Source organism: Cyprinodon variegatus, unplaced genomic scaffold, assembly GCF_000732505.1.
Source record: "Cyprinodon variegatus isolate N-32 unplaced genomic scaffold, C_variegatus-1.0 Scaffold915, whole genome shotgun sequence".
NCBI lineage: Eukaryota > Metazoa > Chordata > Actinopteri > Cyprinodontiformes > Cyprinodontidae > Cyprinodon > Cyprinodon variegatus.
Genome location: NW_015151368.1, coordinates 59,382 through 79,802, shown reverse-complemented (window position 1 = coordinate 79,802; position 20,421 = coordinate 59,382). Strand labels below are relative to the sequence as shown.

The 20,421-nt window shown below is 41.7% G+C and overlaps 1 protein-coding gene across 1 annotated transcript in view; it reads right to left on the bottom strand.

The window, feature by feature from the left end:
* bahcc1 (BAH domain and coiled-coil containing 1) overlaps nt 1-20,421 on the bottom strand; it is a 66,005-nt gene that overhangs the window by 30,128 nt on the left and 15,456 nt on the right. Inside the window, exons 3-10 of the mRNA XM_015398150.1 lie at nt 13,402-13,560; nt 10,245-10,355; nt 7,410-9,356; nt 7,025-7,136; nt 6,312-6,493; nt 3,734-3,874; nt 2,132-2,322; nt 1,116-1,500 (exon numbers count right to left, since the gene is read on the bottom strand). Coding sequence (XP_015253636.1) covers nt 1,116-1,500; nt 2,132-2,322; nt 3,734-3,874; nt 6,312-6,493; nt 7,025-7,136; nt 7,410-9,356; nt 10,245-10,355; nt 13,402-13,560 — 3,228 coding nt within the window. The remainder of the gene's footprint in view (nt 1-1,115; nt 1,501-2,131; nt 2,323-3,733; nt 3,875-6,311; nt 6,494-7,024; nt 7,137-7,409; nt 9,357-10,244; nt 10,356-13,401; nt 13,561-20,421) is intronic.

The window sequence follows — 20,421 nt, the reverse complement described above, 5'->3', positions numbered from 1 at the left end:
TGATCTCCAGAGAAGGTGATTGGCTGCAATCTTCATCTCTCCAGGATCTGTTTGCCTCCAGGACTCTGAGGCATAAAGGGGCTGATTGTGGCTGATCCCTTGCACCCCAACCACAAACTCTTTCAGTCCCTTCCCTCAGGCAGGAGGCTGCGGTCCAGCAGGACCAAAACCTCACAAGAACAGTTTCTTCCCATCCGGTACCAGCCTTATTATCAAGGCCCAGATACCCCCGTGACACTGCCCCTCTCCCTCCACCATTCAGGACCTAAAAGCTACACCAACATAGCATCTCCAGACCTCCTGTGTTACATTAACGCAGATTGTATATAGTTTATGGCTACATACTATATATCGCATATAATATTGTTTGTTTTATATTGTATATAACTATAGATCCTGTAGTCTGTATATATATCTAATTTATCTACATTTTTAATACCAAGTCAAATTCCTAGTATGTGCAAACCTACTTGGTAATAAAGCTGATTCTGATTCTGAAATATTTTGATCCATGAAAAAAAGCAAATAGCTGAAATGGTTTGTTTGCCTTAAGGTGATTGAAATTGGCATTCCATGTCGGTAGACCGGATAAGTTATGTGATTACAGTTGACATAATACATTAACAGCAAGTGTATTGCTGTATATTAAATATACAGAATGCATGGGTGTGTGTAGAGGTCTATGTTGTATATTGATGACACACACTCTCTTCCTATGATTGCTGCCCTGTCACCACTGCTTTCATTTTATTGATGATATCCCTCCACCTCCTGACAACACAGCTAGAAGAATGCGTATCCTTCCACCTGTACTTTTCCAAGGGCCCCTGAAGGATGAGAAGACTTTGTCTGAAGATTTTGCTGACCTTTCTCTTGTCACACACATGCACGCCCTGGCAGGTTGCATTCATGCACACAAAGAGCATCCATATGCTTTATCTGACCTCAATGGCTGGCCTGCCTACCAGCTCACTTTAGCGCTCTATTAATATACTCAAGGGCACATGAAGTGAAGGGACCCGCCCTGCTTCAGACAATTTTTGTAAAGCAAAAAGAAAACCAATCTCAGCTATGTCTAGAGAGTGACCAGCTCATGCAGTCTTCTGCAAACACACCTGGCTCTAATGACTGGGGGTAGTCCTGAGGTGGCTGCCCTTCACCCCTGTCACCCAACCTATCCAGCCCTTTGGAGGGGTGTGAGGGGGCAGGGCTGAGGGCTGGCGATCGTGGCGCTGCCGCTGCTGGGCTTGGAGTGGGAGTCAGGGGATTCTGTGGGTGTGCCAAACGCCTTGATGGTGAGTGGTAGCAGGGCGACTGGCGGCTGCTTGGACACAGTCCAGGAGATGGAGTGGAGGTCTTGGGTGGAGGAAGGGTGTGAGAAAAAGGTTTTGCTGCATGGGAGGAGGCAGAAGATGGAGAGGATGAAGAGGTTGGTGCTCTGGAAGTTGGAGATCCATTGGGAGAGTCATCTATCGTGATTGCACGTTCCTCAAGTTTTCTCTTCAGAAAATGAAACAAAGAGAGAAAGATTGTTAGAGCAAGAAATAATTCACAGAGCTTTGAAGCGTACATGCAAATTCAAGTTATTCTAGACAAACAGTTTTTTTTTATCTCAGTGATTAATGTTTACAACAGACCTGGTAAAACCAAGAAGCTAATATGTTTATAAAGTAAAAATAAATAAATAATGATTTATTTGATGAAAACAAATCAACAGTAATGAAATAACATTCATGATGCTAATTCAATCATGTGAAATGCCTCAATACCAAATGCAATATTTAGTAGTCTACAACATTTCTAGTGCAGTGAATTTACATATCATATCATATAGATCATATGCCAATAAGGAATTTAGCCAGTCAAGTGTTCTTTAAGTGTCCATAGTGGACTTCTGCAAAACGGAAATACTTTAGAAAACTTTCAAACTTGAATTGAAGGAATATCATGATGATGAAAAATGTGGGTTAAACGCAACTTCTGTCATTATCATAGTGATCAGTAATAACATCACATTGCATGTTTTTCTAAAATCATACAGCTCTAGTCAGCAACTGCAAGTAATTTGCTGTGTTCGACTCCTGAGTCCTTCATTTTTCTTCTACTCTTATTATTTGAGTACCAATCTTACTTGTCCCAGCGGAGGTCGTTGTGTGTGTTCCATTGCTCGCTGCTGTTGCTGGTGGTGCTGATGCTGCAGAGCGTACATTTCTTGCTGCTGTAGGAAGGAGGTGCGGGAGTACACTGGGTGGGGCTGCAGATGAGGGGGAGGGCCCCTAGCGCCGTACACCGAGGGCCACAGACCTGGCTGCTCCAGAACATCTAGAGGAAAAAACAAAAGCACTTTCTTTACAAACTTAGACAGTAAAATTTATAATATAAAGGCAGGAAATATCTTGCAATAAATGTGTTTAAGGGAATCCCGGATTCCATTACATATCTGATGGTTGAATAGTAGTCCAACTATTGCCTGCTAAGGTTGGAATGGTAGGCAGCTTACTAGGTATTACAGCTATTACACAATGCATTGAGAAGAGAGAAGATTTTGTGGCAGAAAACAGCAATCTCCATAGCTATTTTTATTTTATTGTTTTTTCTTTTCAAAATAGAGGCCTTTCCAAAAATCCAGACCGTAATAATTTAGTGCAGGTAAGCATTAAAATCTCTCAAGTTCTGCAGCAGTACTACAGCTTTCTGTGTATTCAAAATAGAATTGAGGTTTTAATAATATTTTACAAATCTGAAAGTCTAAAGAAAACAGTTAAATAACACAAAGAAATGTGAGCTGCATGCTTAAATCATTAAGTTTTAAATTTGGGGCTCATAAAATTGTCTTTCTCTTACTTCATTGGATAAAGTTGTATGGGCCTAATAATTGCAATTAAGTACTACCTTATAAGACAGACTTAAAAAAAAAGATTTTTACATTCATATTAGTTTGATCTCCCTTATTTCAACCCCAGCTCTCTTTACAGATGTTATACTTTTTGCAGGAAACCTGACTATTTAGTTGGACAGTAAGCCACAAACACACACATCACTATCCATCCCCTCCTCGACTGCCTTGTCGGTGGGAACCTTTGTTCTGTGAGATTAGCCTGAGTGGGCTAATGTTTCCCAGGGGAAGGGTTCAGTGGATGCACTTCCCCTCTCTGCAGGAACTCTCACGGAGCGAGTCAAGGGAGGCGGGAGATAATTAAATTTCACAGCCTGTTTGCAAAGCACCGTGCACACACACACACACGCGCACACACACACCATTTACACACACACACACACATTCTTGTCTCTCTCCAGCAATGGCTGAGATATACAACAAAACCTGTAACATATGTTGTTTTAGACATTAACATAACTAATAACACTCACACATACATGCCCCCCTCCCCCTCTGCAAAAAAAAAACACACACACACACACACACACCAAACCTAAACACATCTGCACTCCACCAGAAGAGAGATGAAATGCCGGTTCAAATTGTTTGCATAAGGCTAGGCACATGCAGAGGGGCAATGGAATGGCTGCTCCCATTAACAAAGCAATAAAACATGGTCCCACTGACAGAGGGGCTTAGTTGACCATTATATTATGATTAGGCAGTTATACTAAAACTCTTGGGGAGAAGCATCAAAGGTTAAAATGAGGGGGAAGCAGGCGGTAGCTAGGCAGTAAGTCCTGTACGCAACAATCTATATGTTCTGTTGTTGCTGTGAAAGCATAGTTATCATACCCAGAGGATGATGCGGTCCTGGTTCTGTAGGAAGAACCATGATGGGGGAGTTAGGGTCTTGGCTGAGTGAACCCAAGACAGGCTGCAAAGGGTTGGCAAGAGCTGGTGGAAAGCCAGGGCTCATCCCGACGTGGCTCAGACCTGGAATCAGGGTTTAATTCACAGTGAAATTACAGCAAAAAATGTACATTTACTAAACTTTTGTATTATTATAGCACTGTTCTGGGTTCTCCCTGTGATGTGTGGATTCTCTCTGGGTACTCTGGCTTCCTCCCACAATCCAAAAACATGACTGCGAGGCTGATTGGCATCTGTAAATTGTCCTTAGGTATAAGTGTGTGTGTGCATGGTTGTGTGTCTTTGTGTGTCTCTATGTTGCCCTGTGACAAACTGGTGACCTGTCCTGGGTGTACCCTGCCTATTGTCCATAGAATACCGGAGAAAGGCACTGGCCCAACAGCAACCTGACAGAATCAGTGGGAGAAGATGAGGGTTTTATTTATTCTATTCATCACAAAAGGCTTTAGTTGTGTTACTACAAAAAACATTGATGCTTTTTGTTCATATTATTTGTTTGTTCTGGACAACAAAAAAACTTGCACATACTTAATATTTCAAAATAATTACAAATAAATGTAAAACGTTGGTATTGTTTTTTTATTTGTCCATCTTTTCTTTTTTTTGCCACAATATGCTGTCACCACAAGGGTAATCTGCATTGGAGGTAGACCTGCTCTGTAAAATATGATAAGTTAAGAATATTGTTCTATAACTTAACCCAGCTTTGATTTCCCCCTTCCTGACCTGCCTGTTGTGATTCTTGGTCTTCCTGATGCAAAACTGGAACATATTGAGCTTAACATGCAAACACTGCAAACTAAAATATTTCTTGCTAACTCAGACATCCCAAACACTCAGACATTCCAAAAACTCATTTCAGGGAGATGCTTATCCCCCAACCCCCACGGATCCGCACCGTGCCCCTTACATAAACACTTAAGGCCAGCAGCTTTTCAACAACTGTTTATTAACTAACAGTAATTTCTTAAACACTAAACAGAACAGTATTGGTCTTTTATTTTCAATACTTTCAATCTTGTAGCCTTGAATATTGGTTGTGCTTTCTGTTTTTAATGGAACTTCAGCATACAGTGCACCTCGCCCCGGTGTCATATTTCCTCACCATGGCCGGTTCTAGACAGGGGCCAATGGGGGCCAGTGCCCCTATAGATCATGACCTGGCCCCTGTTATGGCCCCTGTACTGAAGACATGATACATAAAAGAAATTCTAATGATGATCTGGGCTGGAAAAGATGTTATTACTGATAGGTCCTTTGGATCTATTTCATTGTTTCATTACAAATTCTGTTTTACTAATTATTCAAAAACAATGAGGTGATAGTTTCAGTGGTACTGAGATAGGATCCCAGTTTTCATCTGTCAAATGTTTTTTTTTTCTTCACAAAAAATAAAGAAATGCTCTAATTTTTAGAAATGAATTTAACAGTGTTTCTTGAGATCTAATTCAAATTTATAGTAAACAGTAGTTTAAACATAAGTTAAAAACAAAGATGTACAATTCCTAAGTTTTAAATGTATACTGACCTCATAAGAAATAGAAGTTTTTTATTTCATGCTTTATCTGGGTCCCTATGAAAACATTCTGGCCCCCTCCTGGCCCCCTGGTACATTTGGTCTAGATCCGCCCCTGTTCCTCACCTTCAATAGACGTAGATATACTTTAGTATATTCTGCTATAAAATTAGTCCTGTATTTTTGTTTTTACTCAAGGATTGAACCTCTGCCGTTTCAAAGGATGCACAGCTTTGAGTGGTAACTAGGTGACTGTCAGAGAGTAACCAGAGAAACTAATCGGACTGATCCAATCAGCTCTCTGATCAACCAGTCACCTGGATCGCTGGTTGAACAGAGCTTCGCTTCGGACAGATACGCTGCACAGGTTTCACCAGCAACCTCCTCCCCACACCCGTGGCGATTGCTCAGACCTTGTTGTCTGAGCAATCGAAGTAGTTCTAATCTGGACATGATGCACGAATTATAGACTGCCTGCTTGCTCTCGCATTGAAAATACACCATCTCACATAGTCTAAAATCCGGGATAATTTATCCGACTCGCAGGCATCCATGAACATCTATCTATATCAGGGAGACTCCCGGAACTTCTAGGAGACTTGGTATGTCTGTGTTAACTAGAAGGTTTCTTGCATTAGATGATATTAGATGCTAAAAATGAATGCATGCCTCGCTTTTTAGATTTTCTAAGAGAAAAAAAAACAACAGAAAACCTGAATAATGAATAATTACCCCCTACATAATTATAATTTTCATTTTGGTATTTCTCATAATATATAAATAAAATAGATTTAAGTTTACTGCTGTTATGAGACACTGAAAAATATTAACAAGTATGCAATCCTTAGCAAGTCACAGACATTTCCATCACAATGGTTTGATTAAAAATAAAATTTTTGATATGAAATTTAGCAATAAGCCAACAAAAAAAATATCGCTTAATAACCTTCTAAGGCTGAAAGGCTGAGTGTTTAGTTTACTCACTGTATGAAGGCCCTATCCAGAGGGAGGGACTTCCTGTCCTCTGCATCCAGTGGTGATGAGCTGGGTGAACATGTGCCACTGCATCCCCTAATTGATTGGCTCCAAACAGGTGAGGGGTCAGATCACCGTGGCAGCTACTGGAAGGGTGGATCCGAGCGAACTCCACGCAGTCCTTGTTTTCCCTGCAGTGGCGTTAGGCGAGGTGAACTTTGTCATTATGTTGATTATCCCTCTTATTGTCATCACCATCATCACCATTATTATGATCATTATCTTCATCCGTGTCATCTTCATTACCTCTACTACCATTATAATCATGAAGAAAAGGAAATGTGACGGCAACGGGAGAAGCCATCATCTTGTGCCTGGTCTATGACTACTCATTATATGTTTTCCTCCCTTAATATGACTACATAATAAGAGCCTGATACTTCAGAGACATCCGTATTAGTCCATGTAACATTAATGCACTACATCTCATCTTCAGGAGAAAGAGAAAGATGTGAAGTGAGAGAGTAAGGAGGGACAGAAAAAAACTTCAAAGGGTGAGAGGAGTAAATGGAGTAAAGGGCTGAGAGAAAAGAGAAGCATGGCTTTGGACTGGGAGAAAGAAGGAAGGAAAATAAAAGAAGTGCAGCTGATCAGAGAAGATGAAAACTGAATAGATGGTAGCGCCTCCGTGTATGTGTGCACGCTCGTTTTAGGGACTCTACCTGATAACCAGTTCTCTCTCTCTGTCCATGTGATGAAGACCAATCTGGTCCTCTGTCATCCTCTTCCTCTCCTCAGACTCCCGACCAAGAGGATAAACAGGACGTGAAACCCCTGGATTACCACGACAACAAGACCAACATGCTTAGTCTTCTCCAGAACCTGTGCTATTTGCATACAGGATATCAAACTGCAGTGAAAAATATTCTGCTTTACTTTTTACTTTTGCTTTGTAAATAAACGCAGAAGCTACAAAAAAATCTTTATTGGTTGTTGTGTTTCCTCAAAATGAGATTTTTAAGAAAAATAACCACAGTAGTCAGAAGAAGCATACCAGCGTTTACCAAAACAGACCAAAAAATGTATAAAATATCTCTAATGTCTGACCTTTCAGGCTGGGCAGCACCCGGCCCTGTCTGCTGTTTCCAGGAGTGATGTCTGGAGAACGATGGGGGGGCCTGGCTACAGCAACAGCAATACCCACCGGGGGCTGGCGGACCTCCCCCTCTCCTGCTTCTCCGGTTTCCTTTGCAGCTCTGTCAGTCTTTTCCCCTTCATTATTGCAGCCCCGCCGCGTAGGGAGAGATTGTTTGGAGGGGTCTTGCAGGGGGGTGCTTTTAGCTCCTCCTCTGCTGGCCCTCTCTGATCTCTCCCCACTCTTGTTAAGGCAACCTAGACCTCCGAATGGGCTTCGCTGTGGCAATAACAAAGGTTGCTGGGAGCTGTAGTTCATTAGGTTCTTCATAGCACCACCCGCACCCTCTGCTGTGTGTGATGTGGAGCTGGGTAGTGGCGGAGGCTGTTTACTAACTGATGCTGAATGGCTACCTTTTCTTTGGTCCTCTTGCTGACTCCCTCTAGCTCCACATGAAGATGCTGCCTGATTACCATCTCTCACCCTTTCCTCTCCGCCTGTGGTCTGACTGTTGTGTTGCTGGTGTCGAATCCTTGCAACCTTTTGTCCTTCCCTTTGCGTTCCAAGCCCTGATCTCCCCTTTCCATCTGCACTTGAGAGAGAAATGTCCCTAAGGGAGGCAGTACCGTGATCAGGACCGATCTTTGTTGTTCGATGACTATCTTGTGGGAGAGGATGGCAAATCTCATTTGCAACTTCAGCATCTTTAAAAGAAGAATTTGATTCTACACTGCAGGAATGCAGTTCAGGTTTAGAGCTCCCATTGGAGCCAGGTTTGTTAAAATGATGTATCTGCTGGCTCCAGTCAGGAGGCCTATCAGCTTTGCCGTATCCCATCTGCTGTTGGTGGGGCTGGGTTTTGTCCTTCTTCTGGCAGCTGCTAACGCGGCTAGTATGGTGAGAGGGAATTTCATGGGATCCCTCTAGATTGTTATCTTCTTTTCCCATCCTTCCTCCTGCTCCATGGCAGTAAGGGGCGGACATGTCCCCTTGTGATCCAACTGAGTGCACATAAGTTGGGCCATTGACCTTTGCTTCCTTGTTGGTTCCTCCAGGGCTGGATATTGGATCTTTTGAAGGTGTAAGTGTTAGAGGTGGGGCAGGTGGACAGTAAAACTCAGGAAGTGGGTGGGGATTCGAAGGGTGTAACCAGCCTCCAGTTATTGTGGAGCCTAAGTGCAAGCTATGAGGTGGTGGTGGTGGTGCAGGAGGTGGAGGCATGGAGTAGGAGGCTACGGAGTGAGGGGTCAGAGGGGCCAAGAATGCTGTAACTGTAACAGTTTCTCGACGCATACATTCAGATGAAGAAGTTGGGGATTCAATGATCCTCATTTCTCCATTTATTGTTCCATCTTTTGAGCCTTGCCTGCTGTTTCCAGATGAAGCTTTGTTCGCCGCTCCACCACTACAGCTGCTAAGTGTTCCACCTTTTGCTTCAAAGGCTCCCTCTGATCCAATCCCATTGGACAGTTTACAGGCACTCATAGGTTTTGCTCCCTGACTACCCAAATCACTGTCTTTATACTCATTATGTCGCTCTAGAGAGTTTCTGTGGTCTTGCTCCAGGCTCTGGATTCCAAGATGTGGAAGAAGGCCATGGTGTGGGTGGGTGTAAGCCTGGTGAAGGCTAGATGGAGTGGTGGCAGAGTTCATCTGATGAGAATGCTGGTGGTTGTGAAGCTGCTGCTTTTCTTTGCTATCCTGGTGTCGCTCTTTGCTGCTTGAGCGTTCTCTCTCTTTTGACAAAACTCCCTTTTCACCTACATCTTTCATGCTCTTTACAACTCCTCCCCCATTGTCCATCTCGCGGCTACAAGCTCCAAGTGGGTGGCCTAGTGCTGTCCGGGACAGTGGAGGAAGGCTGTGATTGGTGGAGATCAGAGGAGACTGTGGGGTAAGGCCTCTCAGGTAGAAGGGATCTGAAAGAAGAAGATGGGTGGGCCCAAATTATAATTTCTCGAAACGTTACGGTATTAATGAGTTTATATCCTGTTTCACAAAACACCCAAGACTTACATGCCTTTTTTATTGTATCTGTGTTGTTTTTTTGATCACCAAGGTGATCAAATTTTACCACAGGTGGCTAGTCAAGCAAGATAGCTAACATAATATCACTTGTTTTTTCCAAAGGTAAACATGCATTGTTGCACAGGAGTGTGTCTGACAATGCAGACAGTCTCTGCAGCCAGCTGCCCAGATGATTTAAACCAAAAACTCTCAAAGACTATCTATGTGTGATGTACTAATAGTAATGATAATTGAACTTTGTTGATCTCACACAGGATAAATTTCCTCTGCATTTAACCCTTCCCCTTAGGGAGCAGTGGGCTGCCACTGTGGGGCGCCCGGGGAGCAGTGTGGGGTTAAGGGTCTTGCTCAGAGGCCCAGAGTGGCCGTCTGTGGGAGTGCATTATTGACAAACAAAAATTTCTCCAACTAACACACAATATAGGGCAGGTCACTGTACTTTAGAAAAGCATAGTTCACCTAGAATGGATGACACAGAATGTTGGCACAAAATGGAAAACATGTTACCTTTGATTCATGAGCTTAATCCTTAGGAAGTATTTCTTACAAATACTCTCTATTAAACCTGCTTAACCCGCTTTGGTTCTACTAATCCAATGTGATTTTTAAAATCAGCATGTGGGACCAGGATGCTAAGAAAACGGTTCATCTTTATAGGTTTGTGATAGAGATTTCTATTCAAAGAGGCTATGGAATGCAAATATACTCTTCACTGGGTTTAGGTTAGGTGGCATTATGCAAAAAAGAGTGGTTTATAAAAAAAATTATTGGGAACATACCTTTTTGTGTTTCATAGTAGCGGGGTTGTCCATAGATACTGCCGCTATGGTGATCCAGGGCACTCATGGAAAGAAAAGGAGAAGCAAGACTTCCTGAATAGCCAGGGTACCCTGTCAGTAGAAAGGGGTTAAAGAGAACTGATTACTCTGTACATATTCAGCAGCACTTTGTACAAATGGTTTGTCTGTGTAATCTATCATCAAAGACCCTCATTTTTGAAAAAACAGATCCAGCTATTTCTTCTTTCTTCATAAATGCAAACTAGCACAAACATGCTAGATGCGTTGACATTATTTACAGTGGGCAGAAGGGTGACGGAAGCCACAGCCATTTACTAATGCCAAGTGTTTTTGCACATTTTCAACGGATAGAATTTGCTCCTCTAAAAAATACAATTCCTCTCAAAACCAAAGACAAACATGACGAAGAATCTCTCCCACTCCTCACCCTGAAATACACCCACTGAGTCCTCCAAGGGGGTCACTGAGAGGTGAATGGTCGTTACACTCTGTTTCATGTCTTTAGGAGCATTGACCTGCTTGGTGGGAATGGGGAGATTTTGGCAGAATGTGCACCTTCGGAATAGGATGTCAGACTGTATGGTTGTGCAAGTGGGTGAGTCTGTTTTTTCCAGAGGTTGGTTTCATGTCCCACAGAGTGTCCTTGCTGGCCTGTTAATTGGCAGCAGTTAAAAGTTTAACGGTGGTGGCCAAAGTAAACAACACTCCATAAAAAACTCATCCTACGCATTCCACAGTCGCACAGCAAATCCAGCAACACCCCCACAGTGCTTTGTGTGAGTGTATGTGTGTGATTACTCTGACTGGTTAACAACCAGTGAATCTAAATGGTGACAATTAGCCAAAAGGTTCTATCAGCCATCTAAGGCCAATCCCCTAGGTAATGATGAGTGATAAAACAGGGGAGGGAGAGAGATGGGACTGGAAGAGAGGGAATAGGGATGACATGGAGTGCCACTGGAGCTGAAAGTGGAGAGAAAATAAAAGGAAGATTTAAAAAAAAAGGGAGGGAGTTTACTGGTTGGTTGAATTGGGAGACGGTTGGGGGGGGAAGACACCAGAGAGGAGAGAGGCTGTCAATATGAAAAGTCATGAGTGTGTTTCGGATGTGATGCTAGCGAGAGACAGAAATGAGTGGCTGGGGTGGGGGGGGGTCTGCTTGTAGGGGAGATATTAGAAGATGAAGGGACGAGTGAAAGGAGAGTGGAGACGGTGGAGATGAGACGACACAAGAAAGGCTGGTAAAGAGATGAGGAAACGCACATGAGTGCTGAGACATGAAACAAGGGCAGCTGTAGAAGAACCAGTGAATGACTATAGGTGTGTGTGCTGGGCAGACTGGAGTGTTGTCTACGTATGTGTGTGTGTTTTGGGCAGGTTCCTTCGCTGTATGCTGGCTATGCTCCGCTCCCTGGACTGTGGCCAGCTGGCAGGCTGCCTGCTGGAGCTCCCTGGCTTGAATTCTTAAAAACAATCATTTGTGGTGTGCGTGCAAAAGTGCATGAAAGTGTGTGTGTGTGTTAAAACATCAAAGCTGCGCCACAGAGACGTAAAATCTGTCTTATAGGCACACATACCCTCTCCCTCCTCACACACACACACAAAAACAAACACCAGTGCTCTCTGTTCACTGCTGCTCCCTGTAGCCTACAGCTGGAAGTCTTTAATATGAATCGTATCATGAATTCAGGTAAGGATGGTCACTCCAGGCTATATCTCATTTTTATGTCTTTGTCACTGAAAATTATGCATATTTCTGTAGGCTGGTTATGTGTCAATAACAGAAGGCAAGAATTTAAAAAACTTAAAAGAAGGGAAGTAAACAGTAGTTTAACAAATCCCTCTAATGCTTTCTGTATACTCCTGGTTTAAACGTAATCCCAAATAGTTTATGGCCACTTAAAATACCAAATGTGCCAACGGTTGCCTCAACCAGCACCATCCATGATGCTACTGGGCAGGAAAACACATTTTGACTTGTCATGGCAGGCAAAGCACAGGTGTAATAAATAACATTACCACACGGTCGGTTTCATTCCAGCGTGTCGGCACGCATGGCACCAGGAGGCTGAAACTGATTCACCTGAATGGAATGCACTCATTAGTTTTGTTATTGATTGCTCCAACTCTTTCCTACTATGATGTGATACGTCGAAGTGAACCAGTGGGATGGCTAGCATAAAAAGAAAAGTCTCTGTGAAGGAAGTCAATGTTTTAATTTGCAGAGGATTTCAGAGACACTTTTGACTTGCATCACTCACAAAACGATTAAACTGAGTCAAATTTGAGTCAGTTTACAGTGGGTTGAGAAATATAGCCTGTGGTGTAAACTGTCTCTTTTGTTCAACTTTTTTTAGATGCTATCACTTCGGTCCCATCTCGCTCGTACACACACGCTCATGAGCCTACACAAACTTGCACAGATATACCTGAAAGGGACAGATAACTCCGTCAAGCTCAGAATTTTACCACAAACGGTTAACAGCCGAAAGAGGACATGATGCATGAGGATCCGCATGCTGTTTTACTGCATATGTTTGTGTCAGATCAGGAAGGGGGCCGTTGGAGGTCGGTTAGCCCAGAGGGGGCCCCGAGGGTGGGACTGCGGTCAGATGGGGGAGGGAGGTGAGGACAAGGGTGAGTGGTGAAAACGGGGGTGAGTTTCGAAGCCTACCTGGGTGTAAAGGGAGGAACTCAGGGCTACCAAAATAGAGCTGGGTGAGGGGGGTTGTAAAAATTATTATTAATCAGCAATACTCAAACCCTGCTCAAGTGATTACTAAGCATCCAATAAGCAGTAACAAGCATCAAAATCTTCTCACACAAACACTGAACCGTTTGAGTGAGTAGATTTGGATGCTTATTTATGGTAGAAGGAGGGAGAAGAGGTAAGCGAGGGGGGCGTTTGTTGTGCTTGAGCTCTTAACTAGAAAACGACCACAGACACACAAGCAAAGTCGTACGTGTGTGTTTCTAAAAGTAGCATCATCTGAGGCATTGCTGCTGCACGTGTTTGCTTTGCTCTGTTTTGGTTAAACCACTTAATGGCTTCATCTGGGTCTAATCCCAAACCGAGACCCCGGATTAGACAGAGAACCAAGCTGCTTCCTCTGTGTGTACCGTATGTGTCTCTCACCTTCATGTGAATGAGGGAACCAGATAGGGGAAGTGCTTGAATGGGTTCCAGCCCTGTAGGATGGGGAGGAAGGGGAGGCAGCAGGTCCAGAGGGGTGAGGGGGATGGGAGGGTGGGGTCCCCAGACTCCTGGCCAGAAAGGAGCCCATAAAGGAAGCACCTGAGAGTCAGAGATAGAGAGTTAGATAGATGATCATGGATCACATTTGTTTTTTCAGGTCTAATGACGTGAAAACAATAAACCTGTGATAAAGATGAAGAGAAGTTCCAAAATATCTCTGTTAAGCAAAATCAAAGGTTCAAAGGATAGAAAGATGAAAGTACAAATGAGATACAGTTGCATACAGGTATGTCACAATCATAGATTACATAGTCCATTGTTAGTGTGAGGAGACTGACCAGCATGAAGTAGTAAAGAAATGCAAAAAAGAAAGTATATTTTTGTTATTATTATTATTATTTACAAAATAGCTAAAAACTGAGGTGTGCATTTCACCCCCATTTGGTTCTGATACCATTAAATAAAGTACAGCTTCATCAACAGAAATTAGTTTAATACAACTCAGTTCAATTCATTTAAATAGTGCCTGTGATAACAGCTGGCTTATCTCAGATTTGTATTTATTTATTTTTTTTTATTTAGAACGGCATCAAAATTATAGTTTCTTTCCCCATCTGATCCAAACTGGGCGTCTTTCTGCTTTATCTAACACTCAAAGGAAGAATCTGTCACAGTTGACATGTTTCCACCTGAGAAGCTCGCCGTTATTTTGGTGGATCTTTTTAGCATAAGCATCAAATGACAAACCCTGACAGCTGAATGAGGAAGGCCACTTTGTGGGCATTCTAGCTGTAATTCTTAAAGTATCTGCAGTGTTTCATGGTTACAGCAGAAATATTAATTGAAAGCTCACAGAACTAAGCTTACAAAGCAGGGGGTTACTATTCAGTCTAACTGAGAGTGTTCTTTTTGTATATTCAGAACATCCTGAGACCTGTGAAAGCCAACCAGCTAGTCACTGCTTGCTGCATATTAATAGTTGATTTTGTGAATTTTTTTTCAAGTAGTTGTACATGAAAGCATATTTGTTTTGCTATCTGATTGGTCATACTATTAATTGTTTAAACATTCACACCTCTGGATCCATCACTCAGATTTTAGCTCCTGGATTGCAGCACTAAAGTTGCGTTAATGAATAAATGACTGTTTACCCTTTGAGCGCACTTGCAGTCATATATTAATCTCCTTGTAGACTTTTAAACAGGAAGTTGGGCACATTGTTAACATGTGGCACCTCTTTTTGTTTTACTCATGTTCCCGTTCCATTAATAAAATGTAGTATAGCATCCGCTGACACATACTTTTTATTTACTAAACATCTGCGCAAATTTCTAACCTCCAACGGTTGCCAGTTTCTCTGCTCCTTTAAGTTGTCAAACATTCCAGTTTAACCTCTCTACTTCTAAAACTGGGCACCGAAACCACCTTCTCAAAAAGTTCTAATGCAGCTTATCTGAAGATATATACTGATGTCTATCCAAACTGAAGAGTGTAAAACTGTAGCTTTCAGATGTAGGGATACCTAACGTCCTATCAATACTCACCACAGACAAAACAGTTAAAAGACATCTGCTGCAAAGTGAAAAGATCACTAGAATAAATTGTTCACGGTTTCTCTTTGAGATTAAATATATTTGATTCATAAGAAATTGCTCGTATTCCAACCATGTTATTTTGATTCAAAGTCGAAACGAAGTAGAATTGCCTTAACTCAAGAGCAGAGACAAAAGTTTTTATATTCTGCTGGACTGTTGTGTAATTTTACAAGCAAGTAGCCAGTTGGAAAAGAAGGAGGCTAATATCAGGATACGTGAGGAGGCACATACCGCTACAAACAGCAAACCTTCCATTTCTTTCATACTTTTCTCCCTTAAATGCTGAAGCTATTAATGCTGCTGATTCACCTGCATCACAATAAATGTAGGGATGCAATTAATGATTAAATTGCAAATTGATTAATCTGTCAATTATTTTTCGATTAATCGATTAATAATTGGAAAGCAAAGTTTCTTTAAAGAAGTTTCTTTAAAGAAATTAGACTAGGTGAAACTAAAGCTTTTCCACTTGAGTAATTGTGGATAGAGCATATTAACAGACTAAAATTATTTTTATCTTACATGCAAAATGTTTATTTGTTTTTTACACTTTTAATTTAGTTTAATCTAATTAAATCCATATGATTGTTTCAGTCCTAATTAAATCATTTTTTTTAATCTGGGGACATGTTAGCTTAAATTAGTGGTTTTAAAATAGGTTGGGAGACATCATGAGGATATTAGCTGTCCTTTTGGTTTCCTGAGTTTTGGTCTTATAGTCATCTTTCTGAGCATTAACAACAATCAGACTCTGATTTTATGTACTTTTATCATTCTGGAGCTGTCACCATCACCACTGGGTCAGTCTGACTGGTTAATCAAGAGCTTTTTCTTTATTTATTCTTTTTTTGTGGCTGAGGTCTTTCGTAACGCCAACAAATGGAAGTTGGATGTACATTACTGCAGAAAACGCACAGATTCATCTACCTTTATCTTTCTACTGTCTTATCCAGATATCCATTGTTTTCATTTGAGGCAGAAACTGACTCCTGACCTGGAAGAGGCAACTGCCATCTTTCTGGTTGACAACTGTGTCCTCAGACTTAGAGGAGCTGACTGGCATCTTAGGTGCTTCATACTTGGATGTAAAACTCTGTTCAACTTAATGTAATTCAAGTAGCACTTGCGTACATTTTATAGAAGTGGACCCTGTATGCAGCACATGCGGTGTTGCAAAGTTGCAATGCCCATGCTTGACCCACATACACCAACTGATGATATAGATATTTAGAGTGTTTATTTACTTTAAACCTTTATTTCGCCATAAGACATTTAACATAAATGCTTAATTATGTGAGTAGGGAGAGAAAGTTACATGGAGTTACATTCAATAAGAAGAAACAAAGAGATAGAAAAGCATTTCACTGCTAAAGAACATTGGGCGCTGAACAGAACAACTACACAGGAAATTAAGAAAGTCCTGAAAAATTGAGGAAAGGTTGGATGGTATTCATGGAAGGATGACATGTTTATTCAAAGCCAATGAAGTTAGATGGGCTAGTTTGTTCCTTCACTGATCTGAATGCTCTCAGTGAGAGGGAAGAAGAGAACAGTAGCCGGGTAAGAAGCAAACAAATCCACAGGGAATCAGATAATTAGCCACTGGATGGAGAGAGGCAGAGGGTGGGGGTGGCTAGGTCGTCACCCATAAACGCTGCATCGCATCAGAGCCAATTACCACAACCACAACAGTCCACAGTGGAGTCACTCACATACGAGCGTACAGTACCCTCACCTCAGCTACATCGTGACGCCCTGACAACCACAACCACAAGGGCCTTCAGCTGTCTGCCAGTGTTTCTATCCAACAAACACGCTCATAGTGCAAGCATGTGCACAAAGCCACACACGTGAGAGGGCATCGAATAAATCAGAGCTGGGATGAAGCAGCAGCGCTGTATTAGCAGACAAATGCAGTGTGTGTATCTATTTATACAGCTGCTACTAGTGCACTGAAACACACACATTTTAAACGTTGAACCACCCCCCACCCCACAACCCGGCGTCTCTTGTTCTTGATATTTTCCCTCTCTGTAGTCATAATAAATCAAAGAGGAAAAGAAAATGATCCATCAAGACATTTATTTTCTCCCTATCACTCAGACAGGATATTTTTTCTTCTTTTTTTGCCCCCTGCTTGCCCATTGTACATCAGCAGACTTGTAAGCAGTCAAAATAAAAAGCAGACCATAGCTGCTTTCACCAGACCCCCCCCATCCTCAGGAACCCAGTCAAAGACGGTCCACGCTCCTTGCATGATACATATTCTACAAAATGTGAACAAAAATAGGTGGACTGGAAAAAACTGTGGGGAAAACAAGAACTGTTTTATATTTCCCATATTGTTACCTCTTCTACTTCCTTCCCTTCATTCCCTCTTTTTCCTGTCACTGGACTCCATACCCACCCCGTCTGTTTTCTTTTGGCATGTTGATCCAGAAAACTGTTTTCCTACTCTCTCTAGGTCGCTGATATGGAAAATGACTCAAGACACTCTCTACTAACTTAAACCTAATTTCTCTGTCTGCTTTGGTTTGACCCCTCCCACCCATTTGTCTCTTCCTGGACCCCGTTTCCACCTTTGTTTTATCCGATCCATACGTCCTCTTACTCCCTTTCCATCAGTCACCACTGCTTCCTTTTGAAGTTTCCCGTTCCTCTATGCAGAAACACTGAACTGCTCAAATAAATTAGCAGCAGCTGATCTAAAAACACACAATAACTGGTTTCAATTATTTGGAGATCATTTTCGAAAATTGTGCAGAAAAACACACATTTTTCTTTGTGCATATGTTATTTATTATAAATACAAGCTGCTGACGGAGGATGCAGCTACATTCAGTCTCCGCAGTGGTAATTAAAAAGGAAAATGTGTTTGCATGCTTCAAGTTTTCCCAGCTGGCATCATAACTTGGAAAATTGTGTCAACACGAAAGTAGCGACTCATCCAGTGTTGACAATCAGAAGTAATAAAAAGCAGAATTATGAGTTTTTATTTACACTTGTGCATTCGTCTGCGCTTACAGTGATCAGGATCTGCTTTAGTTTATTATAAGTAGCTGATTTTCCAGGAAGAGATCAATTTAAAAACACTTAACTTCTGTCTTCTGAGAAAAACCTTCTTTGGACACATGCTTTGCCTTTATCTATTCTGCTTCTTTGGGTGTTTGCTTTTTATTTAACAGCAAAGTCTTGTTGAGATTAAAAACCTCTTTTTCAAGGGAGTCCTGGAAAAGAGGCTTAGAAATGTAGAATCTCAACAAAATATATGAACATCTTTAGTTTGACGGCTTAGTAAATAAATAGAGACTTTTCTACTCTTTATTACAGATCAACTAACTAAATATAACTATTTCCACTGGAAGTATCCCTTGCTCAGTATTTCACTGTTTAACTGTGTCTCCTTTCTAGAGCCAGCCATTGATAAAGACATTTCTTTACATAAGTATATGATCTCTCTTTTCCTTGCTCTACTATTTTTTAATCAGTCAGTATACTCCGCTCGGTGTTCCTGTGTTTAGCTGTGCCTTCCTCTGTAAAGAAACAATAATAAAACAGTTACTGCCATTAACTTTGGTTCTCCTGCCAGAGGTTCAGAGATTAAATGTTTCTCCTTCATTCATAGAGCATTTTTAGCCATTTCTGGATATATTGTCACTTTCCTGTTTTCATCCTGGATAAAGTATTTAAAGAGGTATTTTTGCCTAGGAATATGTATTTCTGGTTTGGTGATTTTGACCATTCGGCATTATTTGGTCAAATATTTGTATGTATAGTATTTAGATTGTAAATTAAATTAGATAATGGAATTTTAATTTTTAATCTTGTTCCTGATTTTGGACTGGAAAACGTAAGGTAAAAATTGAATATAAATAATTAGATATTTACCATTCTATTAGCTTTGTAGACTGCCTGAAGGTGAGATTTTTACAAAATGTATACATCAACTGTTTTGAGTTGCACATTGCAAGCTAAAACTATTTAAAACAGCAGCTCAGTAGTTTTGCTAAACATTTCAAACCTCGAAACAGAACAAGGTTACTTTCCCTTTTTTAATTTTCAAAAAGTTATCCTCTTGGATTTCTCGATGAAATTCATAGGTGCTGTATGCGCATGAGCTTAAGGTAAGGTACAAATCATATTTACAATAAATACATACTGTAACCCTGCATCAGCAGTGAAAGAAAGAAAAACAGGCCACAAGGTTTCTCTAAGTTTTCAAGAGGGAGAAAAAGGAAAGAGGATGAAAAAGGAGAGAAATGAGAAGGGAAAATGAAGCCTCTAGAGGGAGGGTTGATAGCAGTGATAAACCAACGTCACTTGGTAAAAGAAGCAAGAATGGACGGCTGATGATCAATGGACATCCACAGTAACACATTCACACACACACAGACTGGTCTATATTCACATACCTGGACGGATGATGAGTTAAATCAATCTCCATCCAATTGAAGATCAATATCCTCTTGTGTCTTATTGTCACATTTTCCAATTAACAAAAGCCTCAGTGCTCACGCTGATATACTGAAGTGTCACCAGACACACTCACGCTTTCTTGGACTAGTTGAGACGTCTCATGAGTCTGAAAGTGCAGCCTCAGAGGGTGGGTGTATGTGAGTGTGTGTCAGAGGTTTTGATTCTCGTTAGCCTGGCTGTTACGCTTATTGCCGAACACTTGGCAACCACTCGTCAGTCCGGCCCTTTCATGAGCCTCCAACCACCAAGGGCCCTGGCACCGTGCCTCCGGCTCAGTGTGTGTGGACGTTTGTGTGTGTGTGTGTGTGTCTATGTAGGTGTGCGGTTGTGTGGGTATTCAGGGGCAGGAGTCAAGCCAGACCTTTCTGATCTGTTTTGACACCATGGCATTGCACAAGTGACAGGGCTACTCAAACAAGTTGGTTGTGGAAGACGCTTATAAACCCCTTAACAAACACATACTGATACACACACACCTACAGGTCCATAAAAGCATTGTGACACAGGGGACATCAACACATTGAATGTGTGAGTAAACGGCAGAGCGGAGCTTTACAAAGAACACGTTCAAGGCAGGAGAGAGGCTCTTTTGCTCTACTTGATCCAGATAGCATTTTCCTTCTGCTCTATCTCATTATTCATCAGCGATTCCTCTTGACTCATTCATGTTCCAGAGAGAGAGAGAGAGAGAGAATGGTGCACAAGCAAAGCATGGCATGTCGCCTGGGACAAGCAGCCATGCTGAATTACATTACAGCGGGAGCAAAAGAGAGGACAGAGGAAGAGAGAAAGGGAGAAAAGAGTGGATGGGGAGAAAAATAAGATGAAAGAGCTACAAATGAGAGATTTCCCTGTGAGGCGCATAAATCAGCAGACTATGAAGAGCAAA